General features: G+C 43.8%; 1 protein-coding gene across 1 annotated transcript; it reads left to right on the top strand.

Moving 5' to 3' along the window:
• Positions 1 to 4,029: 4,029 nt before the first annotated feature.
• Ankrd1 (ankyrin repeat domain 1) lies at positions 4,030 to 12,215 on the top strand. The gene is made up of 9 exons (XM_075973899.1): positions 4,030 to 4,180; positions 4,789 to 4,968; positions 5,809 to 5,946; positions 6,199 to 6,306; positions 7,255 to 7,353; positions 8,516 to 8,614; positions 8,807 to 8,905; positions 9,021 to 9,119; positions 11,358 to 12,215. Exons 1-9 carry the CDS (start codon positions 4,154 to 4,156, stop codon positions 11,466 to 11,468), a joined length of 960 nt encoding a protein of 319 aa, XP_075830014.1. The 5' UTR covers positions 4,030 to 4,153; the 3' UTR covers positions 11,469 to 12,215.
• The last annotated feature ends 3,935 nt before the right edge of the window (positions 12,216 to 16,150 follow it).

Here is a 16,150-nt window from a genome sequence, read left to right as displayed (position 1 = left end):
GTGTGTTTCCTCACCCCCAATAAATGTCTTTCCCGCTAATTTTGTCTGTTGTAAGAATTCTCTACCACTGCATGTTGTGCTTCAGGATTTTCCTGCCCTTTAATTCTTTAACTGGCAGAGAAGACAAACCCAACCAAGAACCCTAGACTGTATAGTCATTTCTAGACTGTACCATTTAGGGGGCTTGTCTGGGATTTCTTTTGAAGACTGTGTCAAGGCCTCTGAGATTAGACCTCCAGCCTTCACTTACTCAGTGTCAGGAGGCCTCTAGCATTCTGAGCAGGAACTCTCTGTCCACTCAAGACAGTCCTATCAGACCAGCCTGGTCTACAAGAGCTAGTTCCAGGACAGGCTCCAAAACCACAGAGAAACCCTGTCTCGAAAAACCAAAAAAAAAAAAAAAAAGAAAGAAAGACAGTCCTATCAAGAGCCCAGAGTAGAAACATTTCAGTTCTTTTTTTAAAAAAAACATTTTATTTATTTATTGTGCATACAATATACTGTCTGTGTGTATGTCTGCAGGCCAGAAGAGGGCACCAGACCTCATTACGGATGGTTGTGAGCCACCATGTGGTTGCTGGGAATTGAACTCAGAACCTTTGGAAGAGCAGGCAATGCTCTTAACCACTGAGCCATCTCTCCAGCCCCAACATTTCAGTTCTTATGCCCATCTCTTGACAGGGGATGCCACAGCTCTGTTGAAAATGTCTCTAGCACTTTTCTGTTGTTCATATATGGATGGTTCCATGCCTGGTTGGCAAGCGAAAGGAGGCAACCTTAAAGTTTGTTTGCTTGATTTCCTGCCTTCCCTTTGGCATTTTCCAATGAGTCATTCTTGGCTGTAAAGATACTTGGATTCAGGGCATTTATCTGAGCCAAGGAAGGTGAGCAGGATCTGGGAGCAGGAGGCTATTAGGGGGTGGCAAAGAAACAAGTATAATAAATACAACAGTGGAACAAGATGTCTTCCAAGTCAGGATCTGGCTGCAGTCCTTGGGGCTCTTCTCTTAGTGCTGACTTAGGTTGTTTAAGGTCAAAGAATATTAATAACAATAAAATTTGGTGTGCTTTATAAAATGCCTTCAGTTACAGCAAATAAAGGCAACCACTGTGAAAAAGTGCCCTGATCATAAGTAGAAGTCAAGTAAGATATGCATTGCAAATGCAAAAGTCGTCTGGCTCCTTAAAATAAGCAGGTAGATTTGTTTGTGCTGGTAGAGAAGGATCTCCAAGGCCTATTAGTAAGTGTGAAAATCATGTATCAAATGAACGCTCGGCAAGAGCTCAAGAGAGCAATAATCTCTATGTTATTTATCTTTTAAAATGATATGCATGTTGCCCATGTGATTAGAAATAGACCCAGATGTGTGAAAATAGAATATCTGATATTTATGCAGAAAGACAAAATTGCCCTTGGAGCTGAACTATAGCATCTGAACATAGGAGGGGTCTGAGGACCCTTCCAGTCCTGGGTACTCATCCTGACTGCTTCTCTGACTCACATGTTCTCTTTCTCTACCATGGATTATAATTCTGATCATCTGTCATTTAATCCATCAATGCATAAATCCCGAGAAGACAGCAAACCTTGCCCAGTCCCTCCAGCTGAGCTCCAGAGCCAGTCTCTTGCTGGTTCTTATCAAAAAAATGCCTGCTATTATGTTGCCAAATGATCGGGGATTCAACTAAGAGATTTGTTGCTTTAATCCATCTTGGAAAAGAAAGATTATGCCTAGAGGCCATGATAAAGCCAAACATACAAACCTCTGAATTTATCTGCTCTGTGGACTTTTATAGGAAGGAAGACCCTTAAAATCATGTGACAGGGGCTTTCTCTTCCAGTTGAGAAGTTTTGCCCTCGATTTTGACGAATACAAATGATTTAAAAAACAATTTTTTTTCTTATCTGTTGTTGGAACCAAATACATCTAGGTTCAGAAAAATCTACACTTAGGATTAAAATGCAGCTCAGTGGTATAGCCCTTGCATAGCCATGCATGAGGCCTTGTGTTCATGCCCAGCCCTATGAAAACCAGACCAGAATATACAATCAAAAGAGGATCCTTTCATGTTTAATAATGACAGATCTAACCCACTGGGAGGAAAGTCTGCCTGACAGTGACTTTGCCAGTCATGAATGCTTCCTAGTTCATCCATCCCTCTGTGAAATTTAGTTCATTCCAATGCCCCTACAAGCCCAACCTCTACAAAGTGTTCATTGGGATTCTCGGAGCTTCTCATTCAGGATAGCCTGAATCTAGTGGGAAAACCACCTGACCAGAGAGAGGAACGGTTTGGGTAAGGCTTCCTCCCCATTCTTCATTCTTGGAAGTGCTGTGTTCACAGAAACCCTTTAATCAGGTTTGTTTGGGCGCTGAGTAAATCTGAGTAGGTACCATATCAGGAAATTTGATCCGGTCTCGTGATTTTCTGCTTCTCACAGGTGGAACTATGAGGACCTCACCCTCTACCTCTGCATCTATAGCAAGTTGCCTAGTGTTTCTGTGCCTCAGAGTCTTCTGTAACACCCGATCTTTGACTTTGCTGAACTTGGAAGGCGCAAAGAGTTCTGGGATTCAAGGCTGCTCAACAACCCAAAGTCCTTCCTCAAAGGAATGCTCGCACACTCCCGTTGGTTGTGAGTCAGGCCCGAAATGAAGGCCACAGGAATGAAGAAAGCGACAGAGCTGCTTCTCACTTCTAGCGACCAAAGAAAATAGTGTTAGCTCTGGAAAAGAAGAGAGCTGCAGTTGGCCTTTGGTAGCCTCTCCCAGGGCAGGACATTAGGAGAGGTGAACCCGGGGAACACAAGGTGTCAGTCAGAGTGCTGCTTTTTAGGACAACGTCTCATTCTAAACGTTCTAGAAACACAATTTATTGGACGAACATTTTAAGCAGGGAGAATGAGAATAACAACCATGTTCGCTGGCTAGTGAATTTGAGGAGGGACAGACATAAAAGGTCGATATAAGAAACCTACCATCTGAGTCGACTCTTCCCCCCAGGACTACCACCCTCCTTCTGTTCTTCTTTCTTAAAAACATCTTACAGGTGGCTTTGAACATAGAAATTATTTCCTTGAACTATAAAAAGACAAATATTTATATTTTTAATAATTTAACATCTCAGCAATGTATTTTTATTTCTCTCGGGAGCAAAGCTTGTGGCTTTTTTTGTTTCAGTGTGAGGGGCAGAACACGAAAGCCTCATACGTCAAAGTGGATGCTCTAACATTAGCCCAGCAATCTCTAGCCTCGAATCTGCATTTTTCTCGGGCTTGCTCAAGCTTTCTCCACAGCATTTGAAAACTCAATCTCAATGACAGCATCAAGGTCGTGCTTCTGCTGAGAACTGGCCTTATATCTGTCTCTGGACCACTCTCCGATCCATTTTGAGGGAAACACTCTTGCTTGGCCTTTGGTTTTGGAACACAGTAAGCATGCCATGTACTAATTACGGTCGGTGACGCCATAAAACGAAAGTGCATTACCGAATGCTTTTAATTACTTATAATGATGGTAAGGTGGCATGTCATGGAGCCATTTTAGCCCCAGACATCACTCCAGAGAATTCCAAACAGATATAGACCTGTGCCACCAAGACCCAGCTCCCTTCCCTCGGGGCTGTTTATCCACAGGAATAGGATGTCCCGAAGCAACACTTCCCCCCAACTTGAGTGCTGATAAGTCCGGTTATCAGAAAGATATTGCTGTGGGTGTGATGCACAAGCGCGTGCATTTTCCCGATAGGTCAGTCCTGTGAAAGCTGGCAAAGACAGAAAAAGAGCTGCGATGTGGTGCAATATTAACAGACAGCTGTCCCTGGCTTCCCGATAAGTGAGATGACTCGCATTGCTGAGCCGTGCGGTCACTGCCAAAGGAATGGCCCTCTCACATTTCCTCCTGATTCGTATACGCTGTGGCCAGCTTGTCATCTCCCTCTTGGGCTTCCCAGACACTGAGTCTGGAATGAGAATTCACCTGCCTCTGAGCTGGCCATCGGTGGGGGCAGGGGTGATACTTGACTTCCCAGGTTGGAAGATTATCTCACCCAGCCCTAGCTATATAACCAGCTGGTGTAGAGGGGCTCCGTCAGGACAACTCCAGGGGTTCATCCACGAGACAGAGACACATCCAGACTCATCGCTGCCAGCATGATGGTGCTGCGAGTAGAGGAGCTGGTACGTAAGACATCTTCGTCACCTGACCAAACCTGGTTCGTCTTGGCTTTTATGCGAAAGCTCAGAAGCCCTTTCTTTTTGGGGCATAATTTAATGTAAGGGAAGTCTGCAAATGTCAAGTAGGGAACAGGGTTTGTTTGCACCAGGAAACAAGTGGAAAATCTCAGAGCTGATAGCTATGCATTTTCTGCATATTTCTTGTTTATTGTCTTCTCCTTGGGTTTCATTCCTGTGATATGCAATACTGTGGTTATCATGCCTTGGGGTACAAGTTTTATGGCAAAAATAAATGTCTGGACACTGCATAACTCAAGACTGAAATGAAAGAATTGAAAAGTAAGTGGGGGCGTGTTGGCGAATTTTCTAAGAGAAAGCAGAGTGCTTGGCTAAAAGTAATTTTATGCGTGCCAACCTGATGTACACCTTGTCTTGCTCTTGAGAGAGCAGGTCATGCTGGGAGATCTGTAGTTATGCCTCCGACAGTACACTGTCTGAGCGTGGTGCTCATCAGGGAGGAGGGATGGAGGATGTCCAACAGCATCCTTTGTGGAGAGGGACCCCAGGATGGGTAGCATTGGCACTGACTTCACCGTCTTCCTCATATATAGGTAACAGGGAAGAAGAATAGCAATGGGGCTGCTGGGGACTTCCTTCCTGGGGATTTCAGAGATGGAGAATATGAAGCTGCCGTTGCTTTGGAGAAACAAGAGGATTTGAAGACACTTCCAGTCCACCGCGTGAACCTGGAGGAGGAACAACGGAAACGTGAGAAACAGCGAGAGGCAGAGGTGAGGACCTCCCATGGAATCTAGCAGAGGGAGACTGGGGTAAGGAGAGAAGGAAAACAAACCCTTCTAAAGATGTTTCTTTGCCGAATTTGAACCCACAAAGATGTAAAGAAGCAATATTCTTGGAAATGATTTGGGAAATGATTCTTAGATAAGACCATGACCTCTGGATTCTGAATCAATGATTTTATGTGCTATGGCCATGTTTTGATCAAAAGACAGAAAGATAGTCATAATTAGGGAAGCCCCAGTGGGACACATTTCTTCATTTTGATAACATAGTTGCCATGGATTATTGTCAGAATAAGTTTGCTGTATTTACTGGCATTTGTTTTTGTTGGCGTTTTTATTGATATTTTATTGCTTACTAAAAATAAGAAGCACACTAGTTGGCAGTGACCTGTGTTCTGAGTCTCTGAGTAGTCGGGGTCACTTAAGAGAGAACAGCATCAATATTTGAGCACTTAGCATGTATTTTCCTTCCTAGGTAAAGCATACGTTAGTTTTTGAGAGTGAGAACACATCTTTAGAAATCTGGGACTTATAGTACTAATTACAAAATGATCACTGAGAGACTTCATTGTGCCTCCATCCAATTAGTCAAGGGCTAGTTCTACAAGCAAAGGAAGTAAATATGACTTAGATTAAAATTAGACCCCAGATACATTAATGAAAAAAAATCACTGAAGTCAGACATTTACTTAAAAGTGTTTAAATTTCCTTTCTGAGCAAAGCATCCACACACTTCCTTCAGAACTTCAGTCTGTTCATACACCACCATAGTTAGAACTCATCAGACTTTTAAACATCTGATTTATTCCCCCAACTCTCTCTTTTAAGCTCAAAAAGAAAAAACTAGAACAAAGGTCAAAGCTTGAGAACTTGGAAGACCTTGAAATAATCGTTCAGCTGAAGAAAAGAAAAAAGTACAAGAAAACTAAAGTTCCAGTTGTGAAGGAGCCAGAACCGGAAATTATTGTAAGGATGGTTTGGTTTCCAGGACTGTGCACCCAAGTGGGCTGTAGGGGTGTGTGCCGTGGAGAGAAGACGGCTGCAAAACCCGTGACTATTTCTCTTTTCTTTCTTCTCCTTTCTCCTCAATCTCTCTCTCTCTCTTCTTTGTTCTCATCCACTTTCCCCTCCACTTCTTTACCACCCTCCTCTTCCTTCTCCTGCTCTCTCTCCATCTGCTCCCCCTCTTCTCCTCTCCCTCCTCCTTCCTCTCTTTAGACTGAACCTGTGGATGTGCCGAGGTTTCTGAAAGCTGCACTGGAGAACAAACTGCCCGTCGTAGAGAAATTCCTGTCAGACAAGAACAGCCCCGATGTCTGTGATGAGGTAGGGTTCATGCCTTCCTGCAGGCTGTCAAATACAGTCTTCAATGCCTTCCGCTTCCTGCAGGCTGGCTAATGCAGTCTGTGATGCCTTCCACTTAAAAGTTTCTCCAGCTGTTGCTACATCTGCCAGGAGCATAAAAATGAATGTTTTGTTCTCCCCCACCCCACAACCCCCAAATACTAGATTAGCATGATGGATTGCATGGAGATTTTCCTGTTCTCACATAATTCTGTCTGATTTATATGAAGAAAGCTGGTCTTTAACTTGGATCCTTTGGAGAGACTTCCATAAAGGCAAGGCCAAAAAGTTTCTCCTGAAGAAAGATATTTTTAGCAGCATCATTGGTTAGACCCAGATAGCTCAGCATTAGAAGCGGGAGGTGGAATTCCTAGTTTAGCTCTGTCACAGCCCAATTTGGAGCAGCTCCCGTGTGTTATCTTTGCCTCAGTTTATCTGTAAGCACGGTCTCATTCTGTTAGCCTCGTTAATCTAAAGCCAACTTGCCAGAAATCGTGACTTTGTATTGCATCTCTGGTGAACTGAGAGGACAGTTCATACCAAGGCTGAGTTTCCTTTTTTTTAAAAATTAACTTAATGGTTTTCGATATTCGCTCTAGCACCGATTCTGGATGGGAGAAAACCGTCTGCCATACTTGGCATGTGCAAATACAAAAGGTGACATTTCACCATGGAGATGGCTTTTGAGGTTTGAAGTCCACATCCCTTTGCCCTGGCCTTCAACACTTAGGAAGGGTCTAGCCGGGAAGCTCAGGTTCTAGCTGCCAGATGATTAATCCTGCAATTTCAGAAGCTTTGGTATTCTGATTCATAAAAAAAAAAATCATGGCCTTTCTATCACTTAGGTCATCATAGGCCAAGCTTCATAGCTCTTAAAGGATTATGCGCATTTTTATATGCACCACTATCTCTTATTTTAATCTTTGACAGTATAAACGGACGGCTCTCCATAGGGCATGCTTAGAGGGACACTTGGCAATTGTGGAGAAGCTAATGGAGGCTGGAGCCCAGATTGAATTCCATGATATGGTAAATATATTTCTTTGTTTGGAAATGAGCCAAAGCAAGCAGGCCGTCTGAAAGCTCGGGGAAACGTACAATGAAAAACCGGCCTGATTGGACTGAAAATTGATCTGAGAAAACTAGTCAGGAGCTCACTTCTCCATCCAAAGGGACACTGGGCGGCGGGGCTGGGTCATGTGGAAAGTATTTTCCAGAGGGCCTGAAAAGGAGAGGAGTGTTGCAGAGAAGAAGAGGAAGTGAAAGTTGTTGGGCAGAATTCAACAATCTCAGCAGAGAGTTTGGGTCATTATCAAGTCAGTAGCATTCCTGGCCTTTCAACACCCCACTCCTTGCTTCAGACAGGGCAGCCTGCTCCTGGCCCCTCGGCTGCCAGCAATGCACGCAAATTTCCTAGCTGCGAACTTTATATGATGGATGCCAATTGCCACCGATGAGATTTCGAGTCAGCCTGCATACTAAATGAATCACAGCTAAGGAAAGTGGCTGCTATTCAGACCCTAACAGTCAGCTGCTATGACTTCCATAAAGACCAGTAGACAGTCTATTTTATACCCTGAAGATTGAACTGGGAAATGCTTCATTTATTTATATGCAGCTCAATTTGACATTATGGTAAAATGGAAAAGGAATAAAAAAAAATTCCAAAGAACCTAGCCTGAATTGAATCAAAGGGAAAAATATTGAAAACATTGAAAAGTCTTAAGTAACTAATAATAATATAGTTTGGATGAAGAGACACCCAAGTTTGGGAATCTGGAAGTCCAGAGACATACCAAACAAAGCGGAGAGGTGGCAATCTCTTCTAAGTGCAGTGTGCAGTGACCACAGTGATTGACAGCTGAGGTCCCTAGGTTGTGCTGGTGTAAACACAGCAGAGCCAGCAGGAAATGGCCAAAGAAAGACAGGGACCTGGGATGAGGTGTTCGATCCAGACTAAGATATTCTGGGATATGATCAGACTTATTAAAACGCACACGAATCCAGCCACTCCCACACAGTTTAGCTGAGCTATTTAGAAGAACCTCAGAAGTGCCTCTCAAGACCAAGAATGCCCAGAGCTATCAGTGGCCCATATTCTCCAGGACCTTTGAAACCAAAGACTAACTCCCATTCCTAACAAAATTCTCCTTCACACTGTCTTGTCTTGTGTTTTTCCTTTCCCAAATAGCTTGAATCCACAGCCATCCACTGGGCATGCCGTGGAGGAAATCTGGATGTCCTAAAACTGTTGTTGAACAAAGGCGCCAAAATCAGTGCCCGAGACAAGGTATTTCCCTGCCTTAGGCTTCTGCTCCCTGCCTGCCACAGAGGTCCCTCTGCCAGTCCTTATTCTGTGGACAGCACACACACACACACACACACACACACACACACACACACACACACACACCCTTTTCAGGTGCCTCGGGGCCTCGACAGTGTCTGTTCTCATGCCTTCCTCCGTTTTCTAACCTTTTAGCTGCTCAGCACAGCGCTACACGTGGCAGTGAGGACCGGTCACTATGAGTGCGCGGAACATCTCATCGCCTGCGAGGCGGATCTCAACGCCAAAGACAGAGTGAGTAACCGACAAAGCTGAGACACCTTATTGAAAATCCCTCGAGCAAACCAGGATACCCTGGCAGGATCCACTTCCTGGCTTCACACTTACCGCCTGCTTACCCTGCTTCTAGGAGGGAGATACCCCACTGCATGATGCTGTGAGGTTGAATCGTTATAAGATGATTCGGCTCTTGATGACCTTTGGGGCCGACCTCAACGTCAAGAACTGTGTAAGTAGTCAAAGCAAGGGTGCCACTGTTCCATGTCCTGCTTTCCAGAATTTCTCAAGTATTTGCAGGTATAATTCCCATGGTAGTAACTTTTGCGATACACTGATGGTTCACATGTGTCTGTTTCCATAAGGACAGGGTGTGACTTGGCAAGGACCTGGGTCACAGGGTCAAATATAGGGGAAACTATATGCTCTGACCTTAGAACCTAATAGTTCTTTGAAAGATTAGTCTTGAATAAAAGATGGTCAAAATTGTTACATTTAAAATGCACATTGTGGGGCCGGAGAGATGGCCCAGGGATTACAAGCACTGTCTGCTCTTCCAGAAGGACCTGAGTTCAATTCCTAGCAATCACATGGTGGCTCACAACCATCTATAATGGGATTCGATGCCCTTTTCTGGCTCGCAGGTATACATGCAGAGAGAGCATTTATACATAAAATACATAAATAAATTAATCTTACAAAAATAAAATAAAAACCACATTGGATAATTCCAACCTGCCTTGGTCATTCCTGGCTGAATAGAGGCTGAAGTAGGTAGGAATAAACACACTTGCCTTTCTCGAAATAGCTCTGAATAACATAGAGACTGAAATTAATCAATAAGCAGTCTGGGGGAATTCCAAATAGTCCTTCTTTCCTGACAACAATGCAGAATGTTGCCCTTCTTCCAGGGGCCACCATGCTTTTTCTGATTTTTAAAAAAAGGTAACAACTATTCATTCTCCACTTTATATGCATATGTCTTGAATTAATTTCCTACATTAGATCCCAAGAATTCCTACCTAAGTATACATATGTATTAATTTAACTTCATCTGTACATGGGGAATGTAAGCAACACACCCTCATGGCTACAATTTCCAGACAAACATCTTTTACCATAGCTTAAAGAAGATCAGCAGGAGGATAGTCATATATTCCCAAAGAAATGTTCTTGAGAGTTTTGAAGAATTGTTTAAAAGAGGAAAGGTCTTCTTGAGGCAAATGACCACCACCTCTTCTTGTGTTACTGTGAGGCAGAAGGGACAATTAAAAAGGAAACTGATCCCAGCACTGTGGAGGAGGATCGTAGGTTCAAGACTAGCTTGGGCTATGTGGAGGGGGATCCTGACTTGATGTGGAGAAGAAAGGAGTGAGTAGGTGGCGCCTTCTGGGCTTGGGGAATGTTAGCAGTAGGGGCCCCTGCTAGGTACTGGGATTAATGTCACCCAATATTTCTCTCTTCAAAAATGAACCTAAGGTATATTCAAGGAAATCTTCAAAGATGCAGAAGATAAGGGCTTATTTATTTATTACAAGCAATGAAAGACCATAAGCAGAAATGAATGGTAATGCATATTGTCACTAGGGCATATGAGTGACATCAGTGAGTGACTACTAGGCTCTGGGGTTTCTTGATGGTGGCTCTTCTCCAATCCAGTACCTTGAGGCATTGTAGAATTGAAAATCTTTCTTTGTGTTTACTTGTTTTTGTAACTCACAAATTTACATTTAAAAAAAAATCTCTTGATTCTCTCCCTTCCTCTCTTTCCTGACCTGAGCAAAACCAACTCTCTGTGTTGATTAGCATATCAAAGCAGCCAGTCTACAACGTCTGGGATCAAGAGTACTTCCCAATACAGATAGAAATACTTAGGATTTCTTATATCTAAAGAGAAGAATTGCAAAGTGCTGTGGTTTTAATATGTGTGAATATCTTGAGACATGTGCATAAAGGAGATCAAATTTGGGACTGAAAAAAATTATTTCTTTACATGTCTCTAACACCAATTTCAAAGAAAGTAAATTTTATAAGAAACCCTGGTGAAAATTCTAAGTTGTGAAAAACCTATAGAGCAGTCAACAGCCGGGCAGCAACTGGATGGTTGCCCATGGCTTGGTGGTAGTATACTTACCATAAGTCTTCAAATAATGCCTCCTCACATCCCTTCTGCAAGGTCCTAGAAATAAATACCTACATACATTTTTGAATTTCACAATGACTTGGGGCTCTTTGTTACTTTAGTGCCTAAGGACCAGAGACTTTTACCAATACCTGGGATAGTTCTGGGGATGGTGAGAGGAGAAGTCAATAGAAACAACATGAAAATCAGTGACAGGACAGTTAGAATAAACAGTACATCACTGACAGCAAAAAGCAGATACTTTGATAATATGCCTCATCAGATACAGAGCGTGTGGACTGGCGGGCCCTCCCACCTGGAAGTCAAAGTTCCCTTTCTTCTGTGTAGGCTGGGAAGACCCCCATGGACCTGGTCCTGCACTGGCAGAATGGAACCAAAGCAATATTTGACAGCCTCAAAGAGAATGGCTACAAAACCTCTCGCATAGCTACGTTCTAAGGAAGGAGACTCTCGACAGGAGCTGTTCAGAGGCGTTTTCGAAGCACTGCCTACCGGAAGAGCAACCAGCTCTAAGATCCAGCTTTTGTTTGCCAGAGGGTAGAGGAGATAGACTTAAAGTCGCTTCGAGAAAGCACTGGGTTATAGGTGTTTAAATTTCCGTTAGTGATGCTCACCATTCTTATTTATTTCTATTTATTTATTTCATAACACTGGTATTCAGGCTTTCATGAGCATTTTGGGGGCGGGGGAGTAAAACTCAATCTGTATGCAGCATTCAGCATCGTCCCATAGATCTTATACCATGTGGGTGAGTGATGTCTAATCGCATACTTTTCTTCTCTGTCACATAGAGCTATTCAATGTACTTTTAAAAGGCAAGGGTGATCATTGCGGCTCTCTTCTGAATTCTTACTGCTCATCTTTGAATGGAGCAGCAGAAGGCATGTGTGTTGATGGGGAAGGGGGTGAAAGGGATTCTGCAGGACAGACACTGAAGCCCGCTGTTCACCCAGAAGTTTGGTTTGATTGGTTGTTTACCAAGTCACACCACTCTCTGTCCCGAGGGGGAGAACACTACATAGGTGAGTGCAGGAAGGAGGTGGAGGGAGTGGGAAGTGAGGCCAAGATGAACTGCGTTCACTGAAATCAAAGGCAAAAGGAAAACAGACACTGTAAATGTGTAAATGTATATTGTGTTGTATGTATATTTTATATTCATAATAAATGCAAACAAATTCTAAACTATGCTCTAAGCTCTTTGTCAGTGCAGTGGTGGGAATCTCTCTGGTAAAGAGTCCTTTAGGAAGATGCTTGTTTATCAGTGTTTTCCAGCTTTCTCAGGTTAGAAAAGTCTAGGGGTTTGGGAAGATGGCTCAGTGGTTAATAGCCCTTGCTGTTCTTGCAGAGGACCTGAGTTTGGCTCCCAGCATCCTATAATGGCTCACAGACATCCATAAAGCCAGTCTCAGGGGATCGGATGCTCTCCTCACTTCCACAGGCACCAGGCACACACATGGTGCACATAATACTTGCAGTCAAACACTCATGCACGTTAAAATAAAATAAATCTAAAAACGATTCATAAGAAATGAAGAAGGAGGAGGGGAAGAAAAAAAAGAAATGTCCTATAGAAACCATAGTCTCAGAACTTAATGTGTTGACAGGTCACCCCAGATATCTTAATAAACTGACGAATTGCCCTCAGCTGGTCTCAGGTGGGGCCTGCAAATCAGCATTTTTTTGTTTTAGTTCAAGTTTTTTATTTCTACAGTTGTGTTTATACATCCAAATGTTTTTACCTGTCATGTAATATTGTAATTGTCCACCCTTTTGCATTTCTTGAGCTCTTTAATGATGAAAATCATAACTTAAACATATCCTTGGTGCCTAAAAATACCATTTTAACATTTTTAAAAATTTATTTATTTTTCAAAAAATGATCTTTTCTCATTTTACATACCAATCTCAGTTCCCACTCCCTCCCCTCCTCCTGTTCCCTCCCCCTTCCCTCCCCTACCCCACTTCCCACCCACTCCTCAGAGAGGGTAAGGGAGTCAACAAAGTCTAGCACATCACTTTGAGGCAGGTCCAAGGTCCTCCCCACTATATCTAGGCAGAGCAAGGCATTCCTCCAAAGAGAATGGGTTCCAAAAAAACAGTTCAAGCAGTAGGGATAAATCCTGGTCCCACTGCCAGTGGACCCACACAGTCTGCCCCACCCATACAACTGTCACCCACACATTCAGAGGGCCTAGTTTGGTTCTATGCTGGTTCCTTCCCTATTAGACTGGAGTTGGTGGGCTCCTATTAGCTTAGGTAAGCTGCTTCAGTGGGTGTCCCCATCATGGTCTTGATCTCTTTGCTCACATTCTCACTCCTCCCACTCTTTCATTGGACTTTGGGAGCTCAGCCCAGTGCTCGGCTGTGGCTCTCTGCCTTTGTTTCCATCAGTTGCTGGATGAAGCTTCTATGGTGACATTTAAAATATTCATCAACTCTACTACAAGGCAAGGCCATTTTGGGCACCCTCTCCTCTATTGCTTAAGGTCTCAGCTGGGGTCATCCTTGTGGATTCCTGGGAATTTCTCTAGTGCCAGGTTTCTCGCTAGCCCCATAATGGCTCCTTCAATCAAGATATCTCTTTCCTTGCTCTCCATCTCTGTTCTTCCCCCATCTTGACTATCCAGGTCCCTCAAGTTCTCTTCCCCCCTCCCCCTCCTCTTCTCCTCCCCTTCCGCCCTCCTTTCCCCCCAACCCCAACCTCCAGGCTTTCTTACTAGCTTCTGCTGTAGAGGCCAAAGGCAGAGAACTAAAAAGGCTGTTGTTTCCACTCCAATGGTGTGGAAAAAGAGACCCCTGGCGGGAAGAATGATTACTGCAGGTTAAGCAAGCACTTCTAGAGTTCTCATCAGGGCTTAACTCACTAATTAGGGGCTTATTAACCTTTGTATTGTGGACAGGTGCTGACAGGGGCAAAGGCCTCCCATGAGAGAATATTCTGGATCAATGGCTTTTGACCTTCAGTGGGAAAAGTTTGTTGGCAAATGCTACGTGAGGCGCTAACGACATCTGGTGAGAAAAATGCATCAGACCGTCTCAACCCCACTGGGACAGACAAGCAATAAAGAAATAAGTAGAAGTAATAGATAATATCAGTCTGTTTTAGGTCCAGTGAAGGGGGAACCCCAGAGTGCTCTCTCAGTATCAAAAATGTGGAGGATCATATGTGGCGGAGTTTTGGGGTTTTTTTTATGACTGCTTGGAGGTGTCAAGCTTGAGGGAGATTCTAAAAAATGAACAGGGCTTATTCAACCCTGGAGTTATGCAGGCAACAGCAGAGCAGACAATCTCAAGGGTGTAGGGAATGTTTGAAACTCGGGACATAAGATGTCTGAGGAAGACTCATGTCAAACCCCAGCACTGTCTTCCCATAGCGTCCTGGGTCTCCTGGTCAGAGATCTAAGGCAACGGTTCTCATCCTTAATGCTGAGACCCTTTAACACAGTTCCTCACATTGTGGTGAACTTCAACCATAAAATTATTTTCATTGGTGCTTCATGCTGTTATGAACCATAATACAAACATCTGTGTTTCTGATGATCTTCAGTGACCCCTCTGAAAGGGTCCCCATAAAATTATTTTCATTTGTGCTTCATGCTACTGTTATGAATCATAATACAAACATCTGTGTTTTCTGACGATCTTCAGTGACCCCTCTGAAAGGGTCCGGAGGGGTTGCGAGCCACAGGTTGAGAGTCAGTGATCTAAGCCATAGGATACAGTAGTACTTCCAACACAGTCAGTGTTTCTCTTGCTCATGATGACATTTGGCTGATATTATTTATCCCGTTTCTATCACATCAACAGTTTTTAGAAGTGCCTGTCTTCCCCCTGAACCAGCTCTGCTTTGGATCTTTTATCTTGTGTTCCTTTTCTCCCTGAAGAAAATACTTCATCGGCCGATGGAGAATTCTGGAAGTTGTTCTTGACTTTATTTTTATTCAGTCCTTTTGATCAAGACATATCAAACATGCTGACATCCTGTGAGACTCTGCCCAGTACTCTGTGTCCTCCAATCTGGGCAAGGCCTGCAACATCAGGGTTACGCAAACATTCCTCCTGCCTCCTGGCCTTCAGGTTTGCTTACTACTCTCTTTTTAAAAAGATTGTGTGTGTGTGTGTACGCGCGCGCACAGGAGCCCACGGAAGCCAGGAGAGTGTGGGATTCCCTGGAACTAGAGTTACAACATATTTGAATTGCCCAAAGAGGGTGCTGGGGATTGAACCCAGGTCCTCTGGAAGTGAAGCAAGTGCTCTTAACTGCTGAGATCCTCTCCAGTCCCACCTCCACTCTGCTGTTTTTAGTTACAGCCTGAAGTTTCCTAAAAGGCAAATCTGATCCAGTAAGTTCCCTCTTTCAAACCATTCAGCGGTGTCCCATTTTTCTTGGGATCAAGAGCAAACTCTTTAACTAGACATAAAATGCCCTTAACATTTGGCTGCTGCTAGTCGTTATTTTCAATATTGGAGTTTAAACCCAGGGCCTCATACACAGGCAAGTGCCCAAGCCTGTGATATACTTGAATTCACTCTAGTCTAGGCAATCCTTGAATTTGTGACCCTCTTAACCTTGGTCTCCCGAGTAGCTGGGATTACAAGCCTCCACACAGCCGGTGAAATCAGCTCAACGTTATTCCAGATTATAAGGAAAATACTTGGGGGACAAATCCTAACTCGCATTCAGTGGCAATGGTCCCATTATAAGTTTCCTATGTGGCAGTGGGGTCCTATAGCAGAGCTCCTAGCGCAGGTCTCAGTTATCATTACGTGCACCAGGGGAGGCTTCCAGCAGGAATCTCTGCCAAGGGTCACCCTAGAGATAAATCAGGTATCTGGTTTCAGATAAGGTCAGTCCTCTAGGCCCAGGGACATTCTGCAGATAAGGGGAGGTAGCAAGCAGGAAGTTTCACTGGGGATGGAGGGAGTCTTCTTGTCAGAGCTTTTGGAAAAAGCTGCCAGGCCGATAGACTGCAACCTCTGACTAGCCAGCAAGGCCTTCCAACGTTAGCTCTGCAGTACAATTTGACGTCAGCGATGGTGATAACTCCAGTAGTTTCATTATTTTTGTTTTAGCTATAGTATATGTGTGTGTTTCCATATGAAGCTGAGAACTGGCCTTT

This window comes from Microtus pennsylvanicus, chromosome 5, assembly GCF_037038515.1.
Source record: "Microtus pennsylvanicus isolate mMicPen1 chromosome 5, mMicPen1.hap1, whole genome shotgun sequence".
Lineage (NCBI taxonomy): Eukaryota > Metazoa > Chordata > Mammalia > Rodentia > Cricetidae > Microtus > Microtus pennsylvanicus.
This window is presented reverse-complemented; position numbering and strand designations above follow the sequence as displayed.

What these genes read in the sequence shown, in the direction of transcription:
- Ankrd1 (XM_075973899.1), top strand. Translation starts at nt 4,154, where the DNA reads ATGATGGTGCTGCGAGTAGAGGAGCTG. An exon ending in AGCCAGAACCGGAAATTATT is followed by an intron (nt 5,947 to 6,198) that starts GTAAGGATGGTT and finishes TCCTCTCTTTAG; the next exon opens with ACTGAACCTGTGGATGTGCC. An exon ending in ACCTCAACGTCAAGAACTGT is followed by an intron (nt 9,120 to 11,357) that starts GTAAGTAGTCAA and finishes TCTTCTGTGTAG; the next exon opens with GCTGGGAAGACCCCCATGGA.